The sequence below is a fragment of the Dendrobates tinctorius genome, unplaced genomic scaffold (assembly GCF_039654945.1).
Source record: "Dendrobates tinctorius isolate UK_male_01 unplaced genomic scaffold, ASM3965494v1 ptg000489l, whole genome shotgun sequence".
Classification (NCBI taxonomy): domain Eukaryota; kingdom Metazoa; phylum Chordata; class Amphibia; order Anura; family Dendrobatidae; genus Dendrobates; species Dendrobates tinctorius.
Window position 1 is genome coordinate 24,188 of NW_027362150.1, and position 25,493 is coordinate 49,680.

The 25,493-nt window shown below is 47.8% G+C and overlaps 1 protein-coding gene and 1 pseudogene across 1 annotated transcript; both read left to right on the forward strand.

The window, feature by feature from the left end:
* Nucleotides 1-812, forward strand: LOC141077992 (oocyte zinc finger protein XlCOF29-like). Its single transcript, XM_073564783.1, has 3 exons — nt 1-222; nt 305-428; nt 808-812. The coding sequence occupies exons 1-3, from the start codon at nt 1-3 to the stop codon at nt 810-812; spliced, it is 351 nt and encodes a 116-aa protein (XP_073420884.1).
* On the forward strand, nt 812-25,212 carry LOC141078010 (uncharacterized; annotated as a pseudogene).
* The last annotated feature ends 281 nt before the right edge of the window (nt 25,213-25,493 follow it).

Sequence of the window (25,493 nt, forward strand, 5' to 3'; positions counted from 1 at the left end):
ATGTCTGTAGTGAGATTTATTACTGTGTCTCTCCATAACCAGGATTACACAGTGGTGAAGAAGACCTCTAGTGATCGCTGTCAGGACCCTGTGTCTGAGGGATGGGGAAGACCCCTGAGCCCAATCACGGGGCCTCCACCTCACCCCCTGATCCATGAGGACATCAATGACCAGAAGATCCTAGAACTCATCTACAAGATGATTGAGCTGCTGACTGGAGAGGTGACACTGCTGGGAATGCTGGGACATTATACAGTAACACTATGAAGGGATCGGGGGATGACGGTATCATTGTATGTGTCAGGTTCCTATAAGGTGTCAGGATGTCGCTGTCTATTTCTCCATGGAGGAGTGGGAGTATTTAGAAGGACACAGAGATCTGTACAAGGACGTCATAATGGAGGTTCCCCAGCCCCTCACATCTCCAGGTAATAGACAGGACTAAATACACACGGCCTATAATTATCTGTATGTAGAGAATGAATTCAGTCCCTGTATGTGTTTCCTCCAGATCTATCCAGTAAGAGGACAACACCAGAGAGATGTCCCCGTCCTCTTCTTCCACAGGACTGTAACCAAGAAGATCCCAGTGCTCCTCAGGATCATCAGGTAGATGGAGAGAAGGTGTCAGGAGATCTCCCCTATGATGTGTAGACGGCTGTGAAGGTCTTGTGCTCAGTCTTGTTTTATCCACCAGTATTATATGTTTTATACTTGTGTAATGAGAACGGTGGAAATGGCAGGATTAGAGCTGATCATAGATGGGACTTCTCCATCTGTCTGTGACTTTTACAATATTTGTTTCAGGGTGAAGATCTGACCCATATTAATACTACAGAGACATATGTGAGGGGTGATGAGTGGTGTAAAGAGGAGATTCCCACATATGACTACCCAGGTGAGTAGTAACCACTGAATGCAGAGAAGTCACAGATTCCTCTCAGTCACCGGCTGTGGCTGCTTTATCGGTGGTGTAGTCCGGCCGTATTACCATGATCACCATTTTGCCTCTAGACCACAACATTCTCCTCCACCCTAAACTGTTCAAATGACTTTGGGCAGTGAAAGCCCTTTTCTATAGAACTTACAACCAATTACATTGTTTTTGATCCTAAGGAATTTAGATTACTGCACAATCTCTCCTGAAATGGGGAGCAATATTATTTTCTTTGTGCAGTGGATGATTTTGCAAACTCCCCTCTCCCGCTCTCTGACCACAATCTTCTTTCATTCTCTATCAAGAACTGCCAGGCCGCTCAGGTCTCCCCCACTGTCCATACTTATAGAAACATACAGGCCATTAACACCCAGAAACTTATAAAGAACTTGCAGTCTTCATTGGCCCCTATCTCCTCCCTCTCATGTCCTGATTCTGCACTGAAGCATTACAATGAAACACTTCAAACTGCCCTGGATGAATTTGCACCCCCTATAAATAGAACACCACAACACAGACGGCGACAACCCTGGCACACCCTGCAAACACGTTTCCTACAGCGATGCTCCAGGTGCGCCGAACGTCTGTGGAGAAAATCCAATCTACACAAAGATTTCATCCATTATAAGTTTATGCTTAGAACATACAACACTGCCCTTCACCTCTCCAAACAAACCTATTTCAACACCCTCATCACCTCACTGTCCAATAACCCGAAACGTCTCTTTGACACTTATCATTCTCTACTCAACCCAAGAGTACAGGCCCCAACCACAGAGCTCTGAGCTGACGATCTGGCCAATTACTTCAAAGAAAAAATTGACCAGATTCGACAGGAAATTATCTCCCAATCACCACATACCATGAACTGTCCTCCCTCCTCCACTGCATCTAGCTCACTCTCTGATTTTGAACCAGTAACAGAAGAAGAAGTAAGCAGGCTCCTTGAATCTTCTCGCCCAACCTTTTGCATCAGTGACCCATTTCCGTCACATCTCCTCCAGTCCCTTTCCCCTGCTGTCACCCCTCACCTAACTAAAATATTTAACCTCTCTCTCTCTCTTCTGGTATCTTTCCCTCCTCATTTAAGCATGCCATCACACATCCACTACTTAAAAAACCACCCCTCGACCAAAACTGTGCCGCTAACTATAGACCTGTCTCTAATCTTCCCTTCATCTCTAAACTCCTGGAACGCCTGGTCCACTCCCATCTTATCCGCTATCTCTCTGATAACTCTCTTCTCGACCCTCTCCAATCCGGTTTACGCTCCTTACACTCTACTGAAACTACCCTCACTAAAGTCTCTAATGATCTACTAACAGCTAAACCAAATGGTCATTACTCCATGCTAATTCTCTTGGATCTCTCTGCAGCATTCGACACTGTGGATCTGTAAAATAATGCGTATTCTTTGTAAAATACTTAGGACTAGTTACCAGATAAAAATATAGTGGTTTATTTGGATTCTTCCATCAAAGAAAAGATTATTACAGAAAAACATAAAAATAGGTGAAAGAGAGATTGTCCATTAGTTCATAGCAAAAGCTTGTCACCTTCTTTCTCTGGGATTCCACATGGCAAATGGCCTCTGTCTCTCTTAGGCTTCTTCGTAGTAAAGTTACATACCAGCTGTTCAGTTATGTCCGTGCAGAGATGACATCTTGCGTCTGTGTCTCATGATGGTGAGGGAAGGAGCGAGCGACCTCTAGAGTGAGCCATGAATTATATACGTCTCTTAAAGCACGTGATCTCTGTATATATGGAGTTTGACATTTACCTCAAGCTAAACTTAAATATGTAGTGGAGCTGACATTTACCACTTGCTAAAATAGCACATGCAGTGTCAGTGGAAGGCAATGTCCAGTACAGAACTGAGTGTGATAAGAATACAACTCCATAACTAATATATATATAAATCCATAACTAATATAAATCCACAACTAATAATATTTAACAATTCCCCCTTTTCAGGGAGACAGACATTAATTGGAACCCTCAAAATATAACAAGATCTTCTTTCTTCTTTTCTTCTTCTTTGACAAAATAATTTAATATCAATAATAATAATATCAGATTACTGTTATACGTACTCAATGACATAATTGATGTGAATTCATGTTATGGTAAGCCGTGAACAATATTCATATAAAATATGTGTAATTATACTTCCCTAAGTCTAAATTGAAGCATCTCAGGTCCAGTCATCATCATCTGATGTCATCTGGTCTTCATTTTGATGTCTTCTGTCTTCTTCTTGGTTCTTTTAAAAACACAGTTTTTCTCTAGCATATAGATGTTGTAGGAATCGTGTTGTGTATAAAATCAAAGTTCATAAATTCAAATTTTGATAAGAAACAAAGTCTATAGATGAAATGCAGCTTTAATATCTGTGCAGTGTCACCTTTAAAAACCTGGGCTTACATTGGCTCGCCTTGGATATTCTGGAATCCTCCATCGGCACTGGTCTTTGAACAGGTGTGACGTCTTTGGTCAGCAAAGCAAGGGTTAAAATGACTCTTCCTTGCTAAACATAGCACCATAACCAGTCCTTGTCCTAATGCACAGGACACAGGTCAGGGTTGTAGCTTCCTGACAATTACCTTATTGTTCACCAGCCTTCATCGAAGCTTTTCAGGTGATTGAAAACCTCTGGAACTTGGTAAGAGCGTGATAACACAGTTCATCTCAGCATCATAGGATCATCGTCCTCTGGTTGTCAGGTTAGACACTTTAATTGTGACTGTCAGTGGTGGATACTGCACTTGTGGCTGTCAGTGGTGGATACTGCACTTGTGGCTGTCAGTGGTGGATACTGCACTTGTGGCTGTCAGTGGTGGATACTGCACTTGTGACTGTCACTGGTGGATACTGCACTTGTGACTGTCAGTGGTGGATACTGCACTTGTGACTGTCAGTGGTGGATACTGCACTTGTGACTGTCAGTGGTGGATACTGCACTTGTGACTGTCAGTGGTGGATACTGCACTTGTGACTGTCAGTGGTGGATACTGCACTTGTGACTGTCAGTGGTGGATACTGCACTTGTGACTGTCAGTGGTGGATTCTGCACTTGAGACTGTCAGTGGTGGATACTGCACTTGTGACTGTCAGTGGTGGATACTGCACTTGTGACTGTCAGTGGTGGATTCTGCACTTGTGGCTGTCAGTGGTGGATGCTGCACTTGTGACTGTCAGTGGTGGATGCTGCACTTGTGACTGTCAGTGGTGGTTACTGCACTTGTGACTGTCAGTGGTGGATTGTGCACTTGTAACTGTCAGTGGTGGATTGTGCACTTGTGACTGTCAGTGGTGGATACTGCACTTGTGACTGTCAGTGGTGGATACTGCACTTGTGACTGTCAGTGGTGGATACTGCACTTGTGACTGTCAGTGGTGGATACTGCACTTGTGGCTGTCAGTGGTGGATACTGCACTTGTGGCTGTCAGTGGATACTGCACTTGTGACTGTCAGTGGTGGATACTGCACTTGTGACTGTCAGTGGTGGATACTGCACTTGTGACTGTCAGTGGTGGATACTGCACTTGTGACTGTCAGTGGTGGATACTGCACTTGTGGCTGTCAGTGGTGGATACTGCACTTGTGACTGTCAGTGGTGGATACTGCACTTGTGACTGTCAGTGGTGGATTCTGCACTTGTGGCTGTCAGTGGTGGATACTGCACTTGTGACTGTCAGTGGTGGATACTGCACTTGTGACTGTCAGTGGTGGATACTGCACTTGTGACTGTCAGTGGTGGATACTGCACTTGTGACTGTCAGTGGTGGATACTGCACGTGTGACTGTCAGTGGTGGATACTGCACGTGTGACTGTCAGTGGTGGATACTGCACTTGTGACTGTCAGTGGTGGATACTGCACTTGCGACTGTCAGTGGTGGATACTGCACTTGCGGCTGTCAGTGGTGGATACTGCACTTGCGACTGTCAGTGGTGGATACTGCACTTGTGACTGTCAGTGTTGGATACTGCACTTGTGACTGTCAGTGTTGGATACTGCACTTGTGACTGTCAGTGTTGGATACTGCACTTGTGACTGTCAGTGGTGGATACTGCACTTGTGACTGTCAGTGGTGGATACTGCACTTGTGACTGTCAGTGGTGGATACTGCACTTGTGACTGTCAGTGGTGGATACTGCACTTGTGACTGACAGTGGTGGATACTGCACTTGTGACTGACAGTGGTGGATACTGCACTTGTGACTGTCAGTGGTGGATACTGCAATCATGGCTGTCAGTGGTGGATACTACACTTGTGACTGTCAGTGGTGGATACTGCACTTGTGACTGTCAGTGGTGGATACTGCACTTGTGACTGTCAGTGGTGGATACTGCACTTGTGACTGTCAGTGGTGGATACTGCACTTGTGGCTGTCAGTGGTGGATACTGCACTTGTGGCTGTCAGTGGTGGATACTGCACTTGTGGCTGTCAGTGGTGGATACTGCACTTGTGACTGTCAGTGGTGGATACTGCACTTGTGACTGTCAGTGGTGGATACGGCACTTGTGACTGTCAGTGGTGGATACTGCACTTGTGACTGTCAGTGGTGGATACTGCACTTGTGACTGTCAGTGGTGGATACTGCACTTGTGACTGTCAGTGGTGGATACTGCACTTGTGACTGTCAGTGGTGGATACTGGACTTGTGGCTGTCAGTGGTGGATACTGCACTTGTGACTGTCAGTGGTGGATACTGCACTTGTGTTAGCACCGCTCCTCGCTCCCCGGCTGTACTCACCGCTCCCGCTCCTGGTCCGGCTTCCTCCTCAGTCTCTGCGTTGACGCGCGCCCCCGCTCTGCGCGCTTTCCGGCAGCTGGTCTCCCGACGTCCTCCTCCACTTCCCTCGGCCGCGCGCATGGTACCCCTGCGCACGCGCCGGAGGGTTAGATCGTGCGCCTATGGCAGTCTGTCGGCGTGACCTGCTCAGATCCCGCCCGACCTATCAGCGCCCTCCACTAGGTATTTCAGGCCGCCCTCCCCTAGGGGAGGCGCCTAACTATTGAGTTATTGTCTCTTGTGTCTGGGCCGTGCTCGCTGCTGTAGCAGCTGCTATCCTGTTTACCCTCTGTGCTGCCTGCCTTTGTGCTCCCTGTCCCTGTGCTCCCTGTCTCTGTGCTTCCTGCTGTGCCATCGTGTTATCGCTGTGTCTCCTGCTCCTGCCCGCTGTTTAACCCTCTGTGTCCTCTCTCCTTTTAGTGTTGCTCCCTTTCCTGCCTCCTGCTGGTCCCGCCGTCCCACCTTCCACTCCTTCCGCCTACGGATCCCGGTGTACCCGTCTCCTCCTCGGATCTTCCACTACTCCTCTTCATCGCTCACCCTCTTGAGCCGACCCCTGGTCCTGGCTGCCGTGGCGCTTGAACTCCCCGAGTCTGTTCCCTAACGATCCCTGTATAGGGGTCGGTCCACTTGGTGCGCTCACTCGGGGAGGGTTCGGTGTCACGGCCCAGTGGGTCCACTCTCGCTTCCGGCACCCGAAGTGTAACAACTTGTGACTGTCAGTGGTGGATACTGCACTTGTGACTGTCAGTGGTGAATTCTGCACTTGTGGCTGTCAGTGGTGGATACTGCACTTGTGACTGTCAGTGGTGGATTCTGCACTTGTGGCTGTCAGTGGTGGATACTGCACTTGTGACTGTCAGTGGTGGATACTGCACTTGTGACTGTCAGTGGTGGATACTGCACTTGTGACTGTCAGTGGTGGATACTGCACTTGTGACTGTCAGTGGTGGATACTGCACTTGTGACTGTCAGTGGTGGATACTGCACTTGTGACTGTCAGTGGTGGATACTGCACTTGTGACTGTCAGTGGTGGATTCTGCACTTGTGTCTGTCAGTGGTGGATTCTGCACTTGTGTCTGTCAGTGGTGGATTCTGCACTTGTGGCTGTCAGTGGTGGATTCTGCACTTGTGGCTGTCAGTGGTGGATTCTGCACTTGTGGCTGTCAGTGGTGGATACTGCACTTGTGGCTGTCAGTGGTGGATACTGCACTTGTGGCTGTCAGTGGTGGATTCTGCACTTGTGGCTGTCAGTGGTGGATACTGCACTTGTGGCTGTCAGTGGTGGATACTGCACTTGTGACTGTCAGTGGTGGATACTGCACTTGTGACTGTCAGTGGTGGATACTGCACTTGTGACTGTCAGTGGTGGATACTGCACTTGTGGCTGTCAGTGGTGGATACTGCACTTGTGACTGTCAGTGGTGGATACTGCACTTGTAAGTAACACAGTCTATTACTCAGTAATCATAGCTTTGTTACCTTCTGGGACTTCTGGATAGCGGCATTCTTCTTCTTGCAACTGATAAGAATCAATTTTAATATGAAAAGTCTTTATTAACGTAATTTCAGTATCTTGCTTGAAGTCTTCATTCCCTATTCTATACCAAATCTGGTAATTTTCCTATCCTATAATATCACAGCGTACCATAGCAATCAGTAATATCCATATAATTATTATCAGAATTTGTACCGTATATGGATTTCAATGTTTGAAATAATAAACCAATAATAAGTGATAATACATTATTATCCATATTCTTCATGTGATAGAACATTTTTTTATGTCATAGGTGTAATTACCTTTTTCAACCCATAGGTGTCACTGTGTTTTATGTAACCAATGTTTTCATCTTTATTAATAAGGAATATATTTATTATACTAATAATATGTAGGAATGTATAGCCATGAACCAAAATAAGAATATATGAGTGAGCGAATGAATGAATAAAAGAATTGTTGCATATAACTCAGAAGTGAAACATTTTCCTTTGTAATAACCATATCATCGCTATATTTAATGAAGCAATATTCTCAGTAGATATTACTTTATTAAACATTGATGAAAGGAAAAATAACAATTTAAGAATTAAAATAAAAATAGATTAGAAAATTAACTAGATGTGTATTTCCTGAAGGAAGTACAGATAGTGGTTTGAAATGGTGCCCGGGCTGCCCCTTTAAGAGAGACTTGCCTGCTGCCCCTGCAAGACTTTCAACTCTGCATCCATTTTAACTGTGGGGGCCACTCGGGGGCCGATTTGGTGGGCGGGGCCAGAGAGAGAGAGAGAGAACAGAGACAGAAAGATTTTATAAAGATACTATAGCACCCCAGCTCCCATTGTAGTTCCTACCTGAGCCTCTTGGTGCAGGACATATCATGATCCGCTCACATGGCCGACATCCCCGATTCCAAGGCGATCTCGCTGTCCGCTGTCAGAGGAGGACACGGTGATGGATCTGAAGCATTCCCTGAAGTGCCTCCATGGTTCCGTCACAATCTCCTACTGAAATTACCTAATTTCTGGTCAGCTTCCAGCACGTCAATTCCGGCAGAACGTTACGTGCAAGTTTTAAATTGCTCCTTGGGGCTCTGCTGTGTACTCCTGTGTCCCGTGGGGAAAGTAAGCTCCCGGCTGGGGCAGTCTCTCTCTCAAAATCGGGACTGTCTCGCTGGATCCGGGACGGTTGGGACTCGGGAGGTATAAATGCTCCCCACCATACACCTCGTACACACACAGCTCCGCTTCATGCACCTTGTACACACGCAGCTTCACTCCGTACACCCCCGGCTCTGCTCCGCTCCATAAACACACAGCTCTGCTCCATAAACACACGGCTCCGCTCTGTACACCTCGTACATACACGGCTCTGCTCCGTACACCTTGTAAACCCCTCCTGACCCCACACAAGAACACACGGCTCTGCTACATCCACCTTGTAAAACCCCTCCTGACCCCACCCAAGTACACACATGGCTCTGCTACATCCACCTTGTAAACCCCTCCTGACCCCACCCAAGAACACACACGGCTCTGCTACATCCACCTTGTAAAACACCTCCAGACCCCACGCAAGTACACACACGGCTCTGCTACATCCACCTTGTTAAACCCCTCCTGACCCAACACAAGTACACACACACGGCACTGCTACATCCACCTTGTAAAACACCTCCTGAACCACACAAGTACACACACGGCTCTGCTACATCCACCTTGTAAAACCCCTCCTGACCCCACACAAGTACACACACGGCTCTGCTTCATCCACCTTGTAAACCCCTCCTGACCCCACACAAGTACACACACGGCTCTGCTACATCCACCTTGTAAACCCCTCCTGACCCCACACAAGTACACACACGGCTCTGCTACATCCACCTTGTAAACCCCTCCTGACCCCACACAAGTACACACACGGCTCTGCTACTACCACCTTGTAAAACCCCTCCTGACCCCACACAAGTACACACACGGCACTGCTACATCCACCTTGTAAAACCCTCCCGACCCCACACAAGTACACACACGGCTCTGCTACATCCACCTTGTAAACCCCTCCTGACCCCACACAAGTACACACACGGCTCTGCTACATCCACCTTGTAAACCCCTCCTGACCCCACACAAGTACACACACGGCTCTGCTACTACCACCTTGTAAAACCCCTCCTGACCCCACACAAGTACACACACGGCACTGCTACATCCACCTTGTAAAACCCTCCCGACCCCACACAAGTACACACGCGGCTCTGCTACATCCACCTTGTAAAACCCCTCCTGACCCCACACAAGTACACACACGGCTCTGCTTCATCCACCTTGTAAACCCCTCCTGACCCCACACAAGTACACGGCTCTGCTACATCCACCTTGTAAACCCCTCCTGACCCCACACAAGTACACACACGGCTCTGCTACATCCACCTTGTAAACCCCTCCTGACCCCACACAAGTACACACACGGCTCTGCTACTACCACCTTGTAAAACCCCTCCCTGACCCCACACAAGTACACACACGGCTCTGCTACATCCACCTTGTAAACCCCTCCTGACCCCACACAAGTACACACACAGCTCTGCTACATCCACCTTGTAAACACCTCCCTGACCCCACTGTCCCACACATAAACGTTACCTCATCCATCCAGACCAGCACCATAATGACAAGAGACCAGCACAGCAGAGTCCTGCAGCCGCCCTGATCATGTGACCCCTGACTCCTCCCCTCCTGTGACCTCATCACAGGTCCTGTGCCGGCACCGCACACCAGATTACAGCCGAAGGAAGCGATGATCATTGCTGGCCCTAAGGCTGTGTGCACACGATGCAGATTTGCAGCGGATCCGCAGCGGATTTTACCGCGCAGAAGCGTTGCATATCCGCATTGTGATGTACAGTAGCCTTAAAATCAGTGGAAAAAAAAACCGCTGTGCAGACGCTGCGGATTTTTCGGCGCGGTTTTCCTGCGGTACAAAATCCGCAGCATGTTACTTCTTTTGTGCGGTTTTCCATCTCCCCTGTCTCCAAATCTGCAGGGGGAAAACCGCACTAAAACCGCAATAAAACCGCAGGAAAAATGGAAGAAATCCGCAGGGCTAAAAAGTCATATGCACTCAGCCTAAGGGGCTGAATCACTGCGTGGGTCCCTCGCAGAGGGCGCAGGATGGGGTCAGTACATGGGGGGGCGTGGCGGCGGCCGGCGGGTATCCCAGACAGCGTGAGTGGACCCTCCCATCTCGCCAGGGCCCCGCAATTGCCCCATGTTTTCCCTATGGCAACATTTTCCCGTTAAAATGCATTGAGACTGTGCATTCCAATGACAGGAAAATGTTTTTCAAATGCAAATTGCGCAAAAACTACAAATCCGATCAACACGAAAAATACTTAGCACACCTCTCGTGGACGCTGGCTTCGAAACGACACCTCAACGGAGTCTGTGTGTGTAGCGGTTCGGGCCGCATTAATTGCGGAAATCAACTGAATTGTAATAATAATACTAGATGTGTATTTCCTGAAGGAAGTACAGATAGTGGTTTGAAATCGTACCCGGCTGCCCCTTTAAGAGAGACTTGCCTGCTGCCCCTGCAAGACTTTCAACTCAGGATCCGTTTTAACTGTGAGTGCCTCTCAGGGGCCACTTTGGCCTCAGGGTCTGATTTGGTGGGTGGGGCTCCTCAGGATCTGATTCCTTGGCCTGGGCTCCTCAGGGCTTGAATTGTTGGCCGGGATCCCTCAGGCTCCTATTTTGTGGGTGTGGCCCCTCAGGGTCAGATTTTGTGGGTGTGGCCCCTCAGGGTCAGATTTTGTGGGTGTGGCCTCTCAGGGTCCGTTTTTGTGGGTTGGGCCCCTCAGGGTCCGATTTTGTGGGTTGGGCCCCTGAGGGTCCGATTTTGTGGCCGGGGCCCCACAGGGTCCAATTTTGTGTCCGGAGCCCCTCAGGGTCCGATTTTGTGGTTGGGACCTCTCAGGGTCTGATTTTGTGGTTGGGGCCCCTCAGGGTCCGATTTTGTGGCCGGGGCCCCTCAGGGTCCGATTTTGTGGGTGGGGCCACTCAGGGTCCGATTTGGTGGGCGGGGCTACTCAGGGTCCGATTTGGTGGGCGGGGCCCCTCAGGGTCCGATTTGGTGGGCGGGGCCCCTCAGGGTCCGATTTTGTGGCCGGGGCCCCACAGGGTCCAATTTTGTGTCCGGAGCCCCTCAGGGTCCGATTTTGTGGTTGGGACCTCTCAGGGTCTGATTTTGTGGTTGGGGCCCCTCAGGGTCCGATTTTGTGGCCGGGGCCCCTCAGGGTCCGATTTTGTGGGTGGGGCCACTCAGGGTCCGATTTGGTGGGCGGGGCTACTCAGGGTCCGATTTGGTGGGCGGGGCCCCTCAGGGTCCGATTTGGTGGGTGGGGCCCCTCAGGGTCCGATTTGGCGGGCAGGTCCCCTCAGTGTCCGATTTGGCGGGCGGGTCCCCTCAGTGTCTGATTTGGTGGGCGGGGCCCCTCAGGGTCCAATTTGGTGGGCGGGGCCCCTCAGGGTCCAATTTGGTGGGCGGGGCCCCTCAGGGTCCAATTTGGTGGGCGGGGCCCCTCAGGGTCCAATTTGGTGGGCGGGGCCCCTCAGGGTCCGATGTTCTGGCCGGGGCCCCTCAGGGTCCGATTTTGTGGGTTGGGCCCCTCAGGGTCCGATTTTCTTGCCGGGGCCCCTCAGGGTCTGATTTTGTGTCCGGGGCCCCCAGGGTCCGATTTTGTGTTTGGGACCCCTCAGGGTCTGATTTTGTGGTTGGGGCCCCTCAGGGTCCGACTTTGTGGTTGGGGCCCCTCAGGGTCCGATTTTGTGGCCGGGGCCCCTCAGGGTCCGATTTTGTGGCTGGGGCCCATCGGGGTCCGATTTTGTGGCCGAGGCCCCTCAGGGTCCGATTTTGTGGCAGGGGTCAATCAGCCTCCGATCTGGAGGCCGGGGTGGCTCAGCCTCCGATTTGGAGGCCGGGATCGATCAGCCTTCGATTTGGAGGCCGGGGTCGATCAGCCTTCGATTTGGAGGCCGGGGTCGATCAGCCTTCGATTTGGAGGCCGGGGTGGCTCAGCCTCCGATTTGGAGCCTGGGGTCACTCAGCTTTCGATTTGACGTGTCGGCCCTTTAAGACTCATTTCGGTGCGCCGGCCCTTTAACAATCACTTTGGCGCGTCGGCCCTTTAAGAGCTAGTTTGGCTCACTGGGCTTCTTCTAAATCCACTTTGGCGGACATTATCTCTCAGGGGCATGTGTCATGTGATGAAGCTAGATTTGCATTTGTGCTGTGGGTTTCGCTTTAAGAGCTGATATTATGTGGCAGAAGCTCTGTCCTTGGGGCGTCATGTGACGTTCGTAGTCGTTGGCATAGTAACTGGGTGTGCCTGCGCATATCAATGAGCTCAACTGCTATTTCAATCGCCTCAGGGCACGTTTTGCCATTTCCCATTGAAAAGCATTGGAGACAGTGCATTCCAATGACGGGAAAAAAAATTTTCAAACGCAAATTGCGCAAAAACTACAAATCCGATCGACACGAAAAATACTTAGCACACCTCTCGTGGACGCTGGCTTCGAAACGACACCTCAACGGAGTCTGTGCGTGTAGCGGTTCGGGCTGTATTAATTGCGGAAATCAACTTAATAATAATAATAAGAAGAACTAGATGTGTATTTCCTGAAGGAAGTACAGATAGTGGTTTGAAATCGTACCCGGCTGCCCCTTTAAGAGAGACTTGCCTGCTGCCCCTGCAAGACTTTCAACTCAGGATCCATTTTAACTGTGAGTGCCTCTCAGGGGCCACTTTGGCCTCAGGGTCTGATTTGGTGGGTGAGGCTCCTCAGGATCTGATTCCTTGGCCTGGGCTCCTCAGGGCTTGAATTGTTGGCCGGGATCCCTCAGGCTCCTATTTTGTGGGTGTGGCCCCTCAGGGTCCGATTTTGTGGGTGTGGCCCCTCAGGGTCAGATTTTGTGGGTGTGGCCCCTCGGTTCGATTTTGTGGGTGGGGCCCCTCAGGGTCCGATTTTGTGGTTGGGGCCCCTCAGGGTCCGTTTTTGTGGGTTGGGCCCCTCAGGGTCCGATTTTGTGGGTTGGGCCCCTGAGGGTCCGATTTTGTGGCCGGGGCCCCACAGGGTCCGATTTTGTGTCCGGGGCCCCTCGGGGTCCGATTTTGTGGTTGGGACCTCTCAGGGTCTGATTTTGTGGTTGGGGCCCCTCAGGGTCTGATTTTGTGGCCGGGGCCCCTCAGGGTCCGATTTTGTGGGTGGGGTCACTCAGGGTCCGATTTGGTGGGTGGAGCCACTCTGGGTCCGTTTTTTGGGCGGGGCTACTCAGGGTCCGATTTGGCGGGCGGGGCACCTCAGGGTCCGATTTGGCGGGTGGGTCCCCTCGGTCCGATTTGGTGGGCGGGGCCCCTCAGGGTCCAATTTGGTGGGCGGGGCCCCTCAGGGTCCAATTTGGTGGGCGGGGCCCCTCAGGGTCCGATTTTCTGGCCGGGGCCCCTCAGGGTCCGATTTTGTGGGTTGGGCCCCTCAGGGTCCGATTTTCTGGCCGGGGCCCCTCAGGGTCTGATTTTGTGTCCGGGGCCCCCAGGGTCTGATTTTGTGGTTGGGACCCCTCAGGGTCTGATTTTGTGGTTGGGGACCCTCAGGGTCCGATTTTGTGGTTGGGGCCCCTCAGGGTCCGATTTTGTGGCCGGGGCCCCTCAGGGTCCGATTTTGTGGCTGGGGCCCATCAGGGTCTGATTTTGTGGCAGGGGTGGCTCAGCCTCCGATTTGGAGGCCGGGGTGGCTCAGCCTCCGATTTGGAGGCCGAGGTGGCTCAGCCTTCGATTTGGAGGCCGGGGTCGATCAGCCTTCGATTTGGAGGCCGGGGTCGATCAGCCTTCGATTTGGAGGCCGGGGTCGATCAGCCTTCGATTTGGAGGCCGGGGTCGATCAGCCTTCGATTTGGAGGCCGGGGTCGATCAGCCTCCGATTTGGAGGCCGGGGTGGCTCAGCCTCCGATTTGGAGCCTGGGGTCACTCAGCTTTCGATTTGGTGTGTCGGCCCTTTAAGACTCATTTCAGTGCGTCGGCCCTTTAACAATCACTTTGGCGCGTCGGCTGGGCTTCTTCTAAATCAACTTTGGCGTACATTCTCTCTCAGGGGCATGTGTCGTGTGATGAAGCTAGATTTGCATTTGTGCTGTGGGTTTCGCTTTAAGAGCTGATATGTGGCAGAAGCTCTGTCCTTGGGGCGTCATGTGACATTCGTAGGCGTTGGCATAGTAACTGGGTGTGCCTGCGCATATCAATGAGCTCAACTGCCATTTCAGTCGCCTCAGGGCACGTTTTAAGCTTCCCATTGAAAAGCATTGGAGACAGTGCATTCCAATGATGGGAAAAAAAATTTTCAAACGCAAATTGCGCAAAAACTACAAATCCGATCGACACGAAAAATACTTGGCACACCTCTCGTGGACGCTGGCTTCGAAACGACACCTCAACGGAGTTTGTGCGTGTAGCGGTTCGGGCCGAATTAATTGCGGAAATCAACTGAATAATAATAATAAGAAGAAGAATAAGTTAGCAGCGTTCGGATTACAATATAGTGGTTTTTTCAAACCACTATAAAAATAAGAATAAGAATAAAAATATAAATAAGGCCTTTATGTTGATACCAAATGCAGAGTAGTTACCGTATATACTCGAATATAAGTCGAGATTTTCAGATAGCGGTTTGAAATGGTGCCTGGGCTGCCCCTTTAAGAGACACTTGGCTGCTGCCCCTGCAAGACTTTCAACTCAGGATCCGTTTTAAATGTGGGTGCCTCTCAGGGGCCACTTTGGCCTCAGGGTCTGATTTGGTGTGTGGGGCCCCTCAGGATCCGATTCGGTGGCCTGGGCTCCTCAGGATTTGAATTAGTGGCTGGGATTCCTCAGGGTCCAATTTTGTGGGTGTGGCCCCTCAGGGTCTGATTTTGTGGGTGGGTCCCCTCAGGGTCCGATTTTATGGGTGGGGCTCCTCAGGGTCCGATTTTGTGAGTGGGGCCCCTCATGGTCTGATTTTGTGGGTGGGGCCCCTCAGGGTACGATTTTGTGGCCGGGGCCCCTCAGGGTCCGATTTTATGGCTGGGGCCCCTCAGGGTTTGATTTTATGGCCGGGGCCCCTCAGGGTCTGATTTTGTGGGTGGGGCCCCTCAGGGTCTGATTTTGTCGCCAGGACCCCTCAGGGTCCGATTTTGTGGCCGGGGCCCCTCAGGGTCCGATTTTGTGGCCGGGGCCCCTCAGGGTCCGATTTTGTGGCCAGGGCCCCTCAGGGCCCGATTTTGTGGCTGGGGCCCCTCAGGGTCCGATTTTGTCGGTTGGGCCCCTCAGAGTCTGATTTGGTTGGCGGGGCCCCTCAGGGTCCGATTTTGAGGGCGGGGCCCCTCAGGGTCCGATTTTGAGGGCGGGGCCCCTCAGGGTCCGATTTTGTGGGCGGGGACCCTCAGGGTCCGATTTGGTGGGCGGGGACTCTCAGGGTCCAATTTTGTGGGTGCGGCCCCTCTAGGTTCGATTTTGTGGCCGGGGCCTCTCAGGGTCTGATTTTGTGGCCGGGGCCCCTCAGGGTCCGATTTTGTGGTTGGGGCCCCTCAGAGTCCGGTTTTGTGGTTGGGGGCCCTCAGGGTCCGATTTTGTGGCCGGGGCCCCTCAGGGTCTGATTTTGTGGTTGGGGGCCCTCAGGGTCCGATTTTGTGGCCGGGGCCCCTCAGGGTCTGATTTTGTGGTTGGGGCCCCTCAGGGTCCGATTTCGTGGCTGGGGCCCCTCAGGGTCCGATTTTGTGGCCGGTGCCCCTCAGGGTCCGATTTTGTGGTTGGGCCGCTCAGGGTCCGATTTTGTGGCCAGCGCCCCTCAGTGTCCGATTTTGTGGCCGGGGCCCCTCAGGGTCCGATTTTGTGGCCGGGGCCCCTCAGGGCCCGATTTTGTGGCTGGGGCCCCTCAGGGTCCGATTTTGTGGCTGGGGCCCCTCAGGGTCCGATTTTGGGGTTGGGGCCCCCAGGGTCCGATTTTGTGGTTGGGGCCCCCAGGGTCCGATTTTGTGGCCATCGCCCCTCAGTGTCTGATTTTGTGGCCGGAGCCCCTCAGGGTCCGATTTTGTGGCCGGGTCCCCTCAGGGCCCGATTTTGTGGCCGGGGCCCCTCAGGGTCCGATTTTGGGGTTGGGGCCCCTCAGGGTCCGATTTTGTGGTTGGGGGCGCTCAGGGTCCGATTTTGTGGGTGGGGCCCCTCAGGGTCCGATTTTGTGGGTGGGGCCCCTCAGGGTCCGATTTTGTGGCTGGGGCCCCTCAGGGTCCAATTTTGTTGGTTGGGCCCCTCAGGATCCGATTTTGAGGGTGGGGCCCCTTCAGGGTCCGATTTTGTGGCCGGGGCCCCTCAGGGTCCGATTTTGTGGTTGGGGCCCCTGGGGTCTGATTTTGTGGCCGGGTCTACTCAGGGTCCGATTTTGAGGGCGGGGCCCCTCAGGGTCCGATTTGGTGGGCGGGGCCCCCAGGGTCCAATTTTGTGGTGGGGCCCCTCTGGGTTCGATTTTGTGGTCGGGGTCTCTCAGGGTCCGATTTTGTGGTTGGGGCCCCTCAGGGTCCGATTTTGTGGTTGGGGCCCCTCAGGGTTCAATTTTGTAGGTGGGGTCCCTCAGGGTCCGATTTTGTGGTTGGGGCCCCTCAGGGTCTGATTTTGTGGGTGGGGCCCCTCAGGGTCCGATTTTGTGGGTGGGGCCCCTCGGTCCGATTTTGTGGGTGGGGCTCCTCAGGGTCCAATTTGGTGGGCGGGGCCACTCTGGGTCTGATTTGGTGGGCGAGTCCACTCTGGGTCCGATTTGGTGGGCGGGGCCACTCTGGGTCCGATTTGGATGCCAGGGTTGCTCAGCCTCCTTTTTGTAGGCCAGGGTCTATGAGCCTCCGATTTGGAGCCTTGGTCACTCAGCTTTCGATTTGGCACGCCGGCCCTTTAAGACTCATTTTGGTGCGCCGGCTCTTTAAGAATCACTTTGGCGCGTCGGCCCTTTAAGAGCCAGGGTGGCTCACTGGGCTTCTAAATCCACTTTGGCGCACACATTCTCTCAGGGGCATGTGTCATGTGATGAAGCTAGATTTGCATTTGTGCTGTGGGTTTCGCTTTAAGAGCTGATATTATGTGGCAGAAGCTCTGTCCTTGGGGCGTCATGTGACGTTCGTAGGCGTTGGCATAGTAACTGGGTCTGCCTGCGCATTTCAATGAGCTCAACTGCCATTTCAATCGCCTCAGGGCACGTTTTGCCATTTCCTATTGAAAAGCATTGGAGACAGTGCATTCCAATGACGGGAAAAAAATTTTCAAACGCAAATTGCGCAAAAACTACAAATCCGATCGACACGAAAAATACTTAGCACACCTCTCATGGATGCTGGCTTCGAAACGACACCTCAACGGAGTCTGTGCGTGTAGCGGTTCGGGCCGCATTAATTGCGGAAATCAACTGAATAATAATAATAAGAAGAAGAATAAGTTAGCAGCGTTCGGATTACAATATAGTGGTTTTTTCAAACCACTATAAAAATAAGAATAAGAATAAAAATATAAATAAGGCCTTTATGTTGATACCAAATGCAGAGTAGTTACCGTATATACTCGAATATAAGTCGAGATTTTCAGCCCAAAAAATTGGGCTGAAAGTCCCCCTCTCGTCTTATATTTGAGTCATATACACCGGGGGGTCGGAGGGGGGGGGGCGGGGGTGTCAGGTCATACTTACCCGTCCTGACGCTGTGTCTTGAGCCCCCAGCTTCTCCCCGTGCTCTCTCTTCCTGCCTTCAGCGGTCACGTGGTGCCGCTCATTAAAACTCATGAATATGCGCATATTAATGAGCGGCACCACGTGACCGCTGAAGGCAGGAAGAGAGAGCGCGGAGAAGCTGGGGGCTCAAGATACAGCGTCAGGACGGGTAAGTATAGCGATACTCACCTGTCCTGCATCCATGGCTGCTTGCTGCTGTCTGTGTCTGTCATCGGTCAGTGACTTCAGACAGCAGAGGGCACGGTGACGTGGATAGTGCGCGCCGCGCCCCCTGCAGTCTGAACGTCACTGACCGATGACGTGGCAGATAGCGGGGAGCAGCCATGGACGCAGGACAGGTGAGAATCTGACACCCAGTGACGGAGAGGTGAGTATGTCATTTTTTTATTTTTACATGCAGCAGCAGCATGGGGGCAGCATATGGGGGCAGCATATGGAGGGCATAATCTAAGGAGCTTCTTATGGGGGCAGCATATGGAGGGCATAATCTAAGGAGCTTCTTATGGGGGCAGCACATGGAGGGCATAATCTAAGGAGCTTCTTATGGGGGCAGCATATGGGGGGCATAATCTAAGGAGCTTCTTATGGGGGCAGCATATGGGGGAATAATCTATGGAGCATTTCCCACCCTAGGCTTATACTCGAGTCAACAAGTTCTCCCAGTTTTTTGTGGCAAAATTAGGGGGGTCAACTTATACTCTGATCGACTTATACTCAAGTATATACGGTATGTCTTCAGTAACATATACCCTTAATATTTCCATGATCTGGATTATTTCATAATTGTCATAAACTCGTGTTACCAAAATATTCAAATTATGCAACTTTGTATGTAATACTCTTCTTAGTGTAAAGAAATGACTCTTTATAATACTCAATGTTATTATACCCAATACTTATACCATTGTACCTTATTAATATTTCTTCTTTATTAAAATGTGTGATGAAGAGGTATTAATCAAATGTGATGATGTAGTCAGGATCAAAAACATATTTTCCCCCTTAATACCAAAAAATATTGTTTCATGAAATAATTCATTTATCAAAACCAAAATTAAAATAATTTATAAATTGTGTAAATATTATACTTGCTTATACCATTATTTGTCTGAGGATGTGTAACCATTAAAATTAATTTGAATATCATAAAATTATCCTTTGGAAAAATTAAATTAAATGTAGATTTTCTTCATAAACCATTTTGATGTGCGATTGCACTTATCCACAATTAACTAAGTCAAGAAATAATAATTACTATAGAAATACAGAAATATATGTTGTGTAGATAATATTTCATTATATATCCTAATATTCTAATAATTTAACTGATCTGCATATTTCTCCTAAAGACAGTTTTGTTTTTTTTCTTGCATTCAGAATCCTGAGGCCTCACACACAACAAACGTATCACATCACTCGCTCAGCAGCTGCTCCTACACTCAGTCACTGTCACTCAGACTGTGTCACATATTATCCCACATACAGAGGTGTGATGAATACACGTATTTTAACCCAAATTATCCTAATTATCAATGCATTGTAAACTATTTAAATTTAGTCTTAATATTCCTTTGAATATTCCCCAAATACACATGACATAAATATATGTTGTATAGCTATACTTGACATTTAGGCCTGGAAAAAAATTCCATTGGTTTGCAAAAGTTGAGACCCCCTTAAACATCCTTTCCCTAAGGCTGTAGGCATTACAGCACTAAAACCAGGGACATGGTATACTGGTATACCTATTATTAGAATAAGGTTCAAATTTCACATGCTGTGGTTGTCATTCATGCCATGCAGTAAAGGCACACATAGAACACATTTTAAAATGCAGTTAGTTATTTCCTTTTAAGTGTTAAATATGAAATCATGCAATTATTGCAACTTCCTGTGTAAATAAAGGCATAAGTCCTTGTAAGAGAATTTATCCCGATTAAGTCCTGCTTTGAAATGAAAATTCTAAGGAAAAATAAAAGAGAAGATTAATATCATATTCATAATTCTAAATATTATTACTGGAGTAGATTTTAATTTTCATTAAAAAATACAGTTCTACAATCTTTACTTCTACATCTATATATACTGTATATACTGTATGAACATGTATATCTACAAACTATAGAACTACAGAATTATACTCTATAAAATAATTACATATAACTCACTAATACATTGTATAACACTGTTACACAACATATAATTACTTTTTTAGCCAATTCCTAAACCCATACTTATTTCTCTGCAAAAAATATCCTGAAAAGTTCTTGCCATTTTGAAGCTGATAGATTCTTGGAGCAGAGTATTCAGTTTACAGGCCATGATGTCACTCACCACCTGCTTCTGTCTGTCACATTCGGCCATCTTTGTTACAGAAAGAAAATCAGAACTTTGAATTTTCCTTAACTCAATCTGTGTTTTTTCGGTGATCCTTTGCATCATTCCATATGGCTTATAACAAACATGTAATTTTCTTCATAGATTTGATTTTGGGGAAAACTCATTTTAGAAGGCTTTGCTAATACCGGCTTCTGATCAGATTTTACTCTGCCTGTCTTCACAGAATTAGCACAATTTATTTTCCTTTCACGATTCTCGTGTTTTCTGGCAAAATCAAGGGATTGCGCACATTCCAATAAAGAATCTTTTTGTGACGCAATAACACGAGATGCAGGATTTAAAAACCAAAATTTGCTTACAAAACTCCTTATGAGGGACTGTGTTTTGACATTCTCACTCAGCATTTTGTACAGACGGTCATATATGGACATAAATGTATAAGTACATTCCTTCCGACCAATCCTTAATTTTTGAAGAATATCAATATCTGGATGATTTTCATTTGATGAACAAAAAATGAGAATGTTTAATCTGTCTTTATCATTTAAATTCTCATGTGTTTCACCAGATAACTTTAAAGATAATCTCCTAGCAAAGTTTACAGGGATCCACATTTTGAACAACTGATTCTTCTCCTCGTTAGATAACTCAAATTTATCAACACAGCTTTCAAAAACCTCAGAGTTTCTACAAACATGGATTTTGTTATCATGTGCAGGAATGATTTTGCATATTTTTAGCAAACTTTTCCTTACTTTACTTCGGAGTTGGGCCTGTGAGTCGTCTATTTTTAGTGGTCCGTCTTTCCCTTGTACGTCCTCTACGTCAGTTCTGAAGTCTCCTCCTACTTCTCCATCTTGTTCCACGTCTGCAAGGTCACCTTGAATGGCTGCTGCTACTTGTAACTGTTTCTCCACGTTACAGTGAATCTCGGGAATATCACTATCCTCTACACAATCATTTTTGGATTTCTCTGACACAGATCTATGAAATATATGTACCATCTGTAGAATATTTTTCAACTTATCTCTTTCTCTGTTGAAAAGCTTAGAATCTAATTTCTGATTTTCCATTTCACACTCTGCATATAAGCTAAGCCATAATACTTCTGGATTAGACTTGTCTACAGACTTAAATTTCAATTTACTCTGCTTAACATAAGAATTAATGACATCCATTTCTCTTACCTTGAAATGTCTCAGCTTGTTCCTTTGATGGACAACGCTGGGCTCTTGTCTTCACACGTCTGGCTTCAGCACTTCTGGCACTTCTTAGTCCTCACTTCTAGGTTCTGTCTGATTCTTGTGAGGAGTGGAGTTCCTGATAACTTGCACATATGACTGACGTTAGCAAAGTTCAATCCCCCTTTTTGGCAAGTTGAGGGAAATCCGCAAAAAAGTACAAAAATTCAGATCTGGCTGGCTCTCCAATGTAAAATTAATGCGTATTCTTGTAAAATACTCAGGACTAGTTACCAGATAAAATATAGTGGTTTATTTGGATTCTTCCATCAAAGAAAAGATTATTACAGAAAAACATAAAAATAGGTGAAAGAGAGATTGTCCATTAGTTCATAGCAAAAGCTTGTCACCTTCTTTCTCTGGGATGGCAAATGGTAAAATGGCGTCTGGCTCTGTTCGGCTTCTCAAATAGCAAAGTTACATACCAGCTGTTCAGCTATGTCCGTGCAGAGATGACATCCTTGCATCTGTGTTTCATGATGGTGAGGGAAGGAGACAGCGACCTCTACAGTGAGCCAGGAATTATATACGTCTCTTAAAGCACGTAATCTCGGTATATATGGAGTTGTCCTGTACCATGAGCCAAGCTTACAAAAATAGCCTATGTCGTGTCAGCTAAAGCAATGTACAGAACTGAGTCTTATAAGAAATTAACGGATTATTAATATTTAACAACAGTTTAAGTAGAAATGTTCAAAAATATAAAATTCGGATATTTTATTAAAAATATTTGTTTTTTATCTTAGCAGATGACCGTACCAGGAGATCAGATGGACAGCTGGCATCTTCAATTTTTAAATCAGATGATCTTGGGATCCTACAAGATACAACTCAAGTGATTGCTGTTACTCTAGATATGCCATCATCCATTCACAGCAAAGATCTGTCATCTGATCCTATGAAACAGGTCCCATCTTCTGATTCATTACCGACTACTAAGGAAAATCAAAGTCACAAAAGAGGCATTAAAAAACAAACTGCTCCTAAAGCAAATAAGTCATTTTCATGTTCAGAATGTGGGAAATGTTTTATCCAGAAATGTAATCTTGTTATACACCAAAGAACTCACACAGGGGAGAAACCTTTTTCCTGTTCAGAATGTGGGAAATGTTTTAAATGGAAATCGTTTCTTGTTAGGCACCAGAGAACTCACACAGGGGAGAAGCCTTTTTCCTGTTCAGAATGTGGGAAATGTTTTGCACGTAAATCAAATTTTGTTACTCACCAGAGAACTCACACAGGGGAGAAGCCTTTTTCATGTTCAAAATGTGGGAAATGTTTTAATCAGAAATCAGAGCTTGTTACTCACCAGAGAACTCACACAGGGGAGAAGCCTTTTTCCTGTTCAGAATGTGGGAAATGTTTTGCACGTAAATCAAATTTTGTTACTCACCGGAGAACTCACACAGGGGAGAAGCCTTTTTCATGTTCAGAATGTGGGAAATGTTTTAATCAGAAATCAGAGCTTGTTACTCACCAGAGAACTCACACAGGGGAGAAGCCTTTTTCCTGTTCAGAATGTGGGAAATGTTTTGCACGTAAATCAAATTTTGTTACTCACCGTAGAACTCATACAGGGGAGAAGCCTTTTTCCTGTTCAGAATGTGGGAAATGTTTTGTATATAAATCACAATTTGATACTCACCATACAACTCACACAGGGGAGAAGCCTTTTTCCTGTTCAGAATGTGGGAAATGTTTTGCACGTAAATCAAATTCTGTTACTCACCAGAGAACTCACACAGGGGAGAAGCCTTTTTCATGTTCAGAATGTGGGAAATGTTTTAATCAGAAAACAGAGCTTGTTACTCACCAGAGAACTCACACAGGGGAGAAGCCTTTTTCCTGTTTAGAATGTGGGAAATGTTTTGCACGTAAATCAAATTTTGTTACTCACCGGAGAACTCATACAGGGGAGAAGCCTTTTTCCTGTTCAGAATGTGGGAAATGTTTTGCACATAAATCACATTGTGTTACGCACCAGAGAATTCACACAGGAGTGAAACTTTTTTCCTGCTCAGAATGTGGGAAACGTTTTAACCAGAAATCACATTTTGTTACTCATCAGAGAACTCACACAGGAGAGAAGCCTTTTTCATGTTCAGAATGTGGGAAGTGTTTTAGCAATAAATCAGATTGTGTAAAGCACCAGAGAACTCACACAGGGTAGCAGCCTTTTTCCTGTTCAGAATGTGGAAAATGTTTTAACCAGAAAGAGAGGTTTGTTACACACCAAATAACTCACACGGGAGAAACTTCTTTCATAGTAAATGGAAAATAAATCTTGATAGCCATCAGAGAACTCACACAGGGGAGAAGCCTTTTTCCTGTTCATAATGTGGGAAATGTTTTAACCAGAAATGGAATCTTAATAATAATAATCTTTCTTTTTATATAGCGCTAACATATTCCGCAGCCGTTTACAGTTTGCACACATCATCATCGCTGTTCCCAATGGGCTCACAATGTAAATTCCCTATCAGTATGTCTTTGGAATGTGGGAGGAAACCCACGCAAACACGAGTAGAACATACAAACTCCTTACAGATGTCCTTGGTGGGAATTAAACTCAGAACTACAGTGCTGCAAGGCTGCAGTGCTAACCACTGAGCCACCTCACCAGAGAACTCACACAGGAGAGAAGCCTTTTTCCTGTTCAGAATGTGGGAAATATTTTAACCAGAAAGTGCTTCTTGTTAGACATCAGAGCAGTCACACAGAGGAGAAGCCTTTTTCATGTTTTTTATGTGGGAAATATTTTACTTGGAAATCAACTGATGTTACACATCAGAGACATCACATAGGGGAGAAGCCTTTTTTATATTCATAATGTTGGCATAGTTTTAACCAAAATTGAATCTTCTTAAATGGGTTGTCTCTTGTCATTCCTCATGTTTGCTGACAAAAGGATAAAACTAATCTTTATCAATTCCAAATATAAAACTATACCCATAATTCACCCCCTGAAAGTTAGTCAGAAGGTGACTAATAGAAAAAAACATATACCCTACATCTCAGTATATAGGGTGAGGTGACATTTACACACTCACTCTCCAAGCCTCTCATTTCTACGGGTTTCATCGTCCTCACCAAAGGCGACTCATCAGGAGACATTTAATATTGATCTATATTCAAGCGAGACTAGACAAAAAAACTTAAATCGTATCATGTTATCCAAAACAGAAAACTAGCCACATATTGGCAGATCCCAGACTTCAAACTATATACTTCGTATAGTTTTTACATCACGAGAGACTCAGATCTATCATTCTACAGGAAACAACCTAGGGGTTTTCAGCCTTGGTTGGAAGAATACAGATCTGCTCCATTCACCATCGCTGAACCATAGATATGTTTGGAGAAGCCAGGTTGTGATCCTTGGATCAACTGGCCTTTTACCTTGTATGGACTGAATGGATTGTCATCTTCCTACACTTGTCGTTACAGCCTCTCTGTGCGTGCCACAGGTAGGGTAGCGACAATGGGAGTGAATCAGTGGAAGGGTGAGACTGTTGGGTATTTTGCTGGGACTGTTCTATGTGTTATCTGCCTGATTTGTGGTAAAGCCTTCAATAAAGCATTACCACACTGTTTTACCCTCACTGTGTGTTGTCTGAGTAGCATTATGCCCATGTTAAAGGGAGAGCCGGCGTTTGGTGGGACGATCCCTGATCCATGTGGTTTTGGCCAGTGGACGGGGGCACCCGCTGACCACCCCATGTCTCCACAGGCATGCTTCAATAGTCTCAATGGGAGGCTAGAAGCTGCTATAACCCGATCGGCTCTGCTACATACAGGCAATGATCAGATCACCTGCATGTAGCAGAGTTGCTCACTTGCTATTAGCGCTGACCACTGGGCAGCACTCATAGGA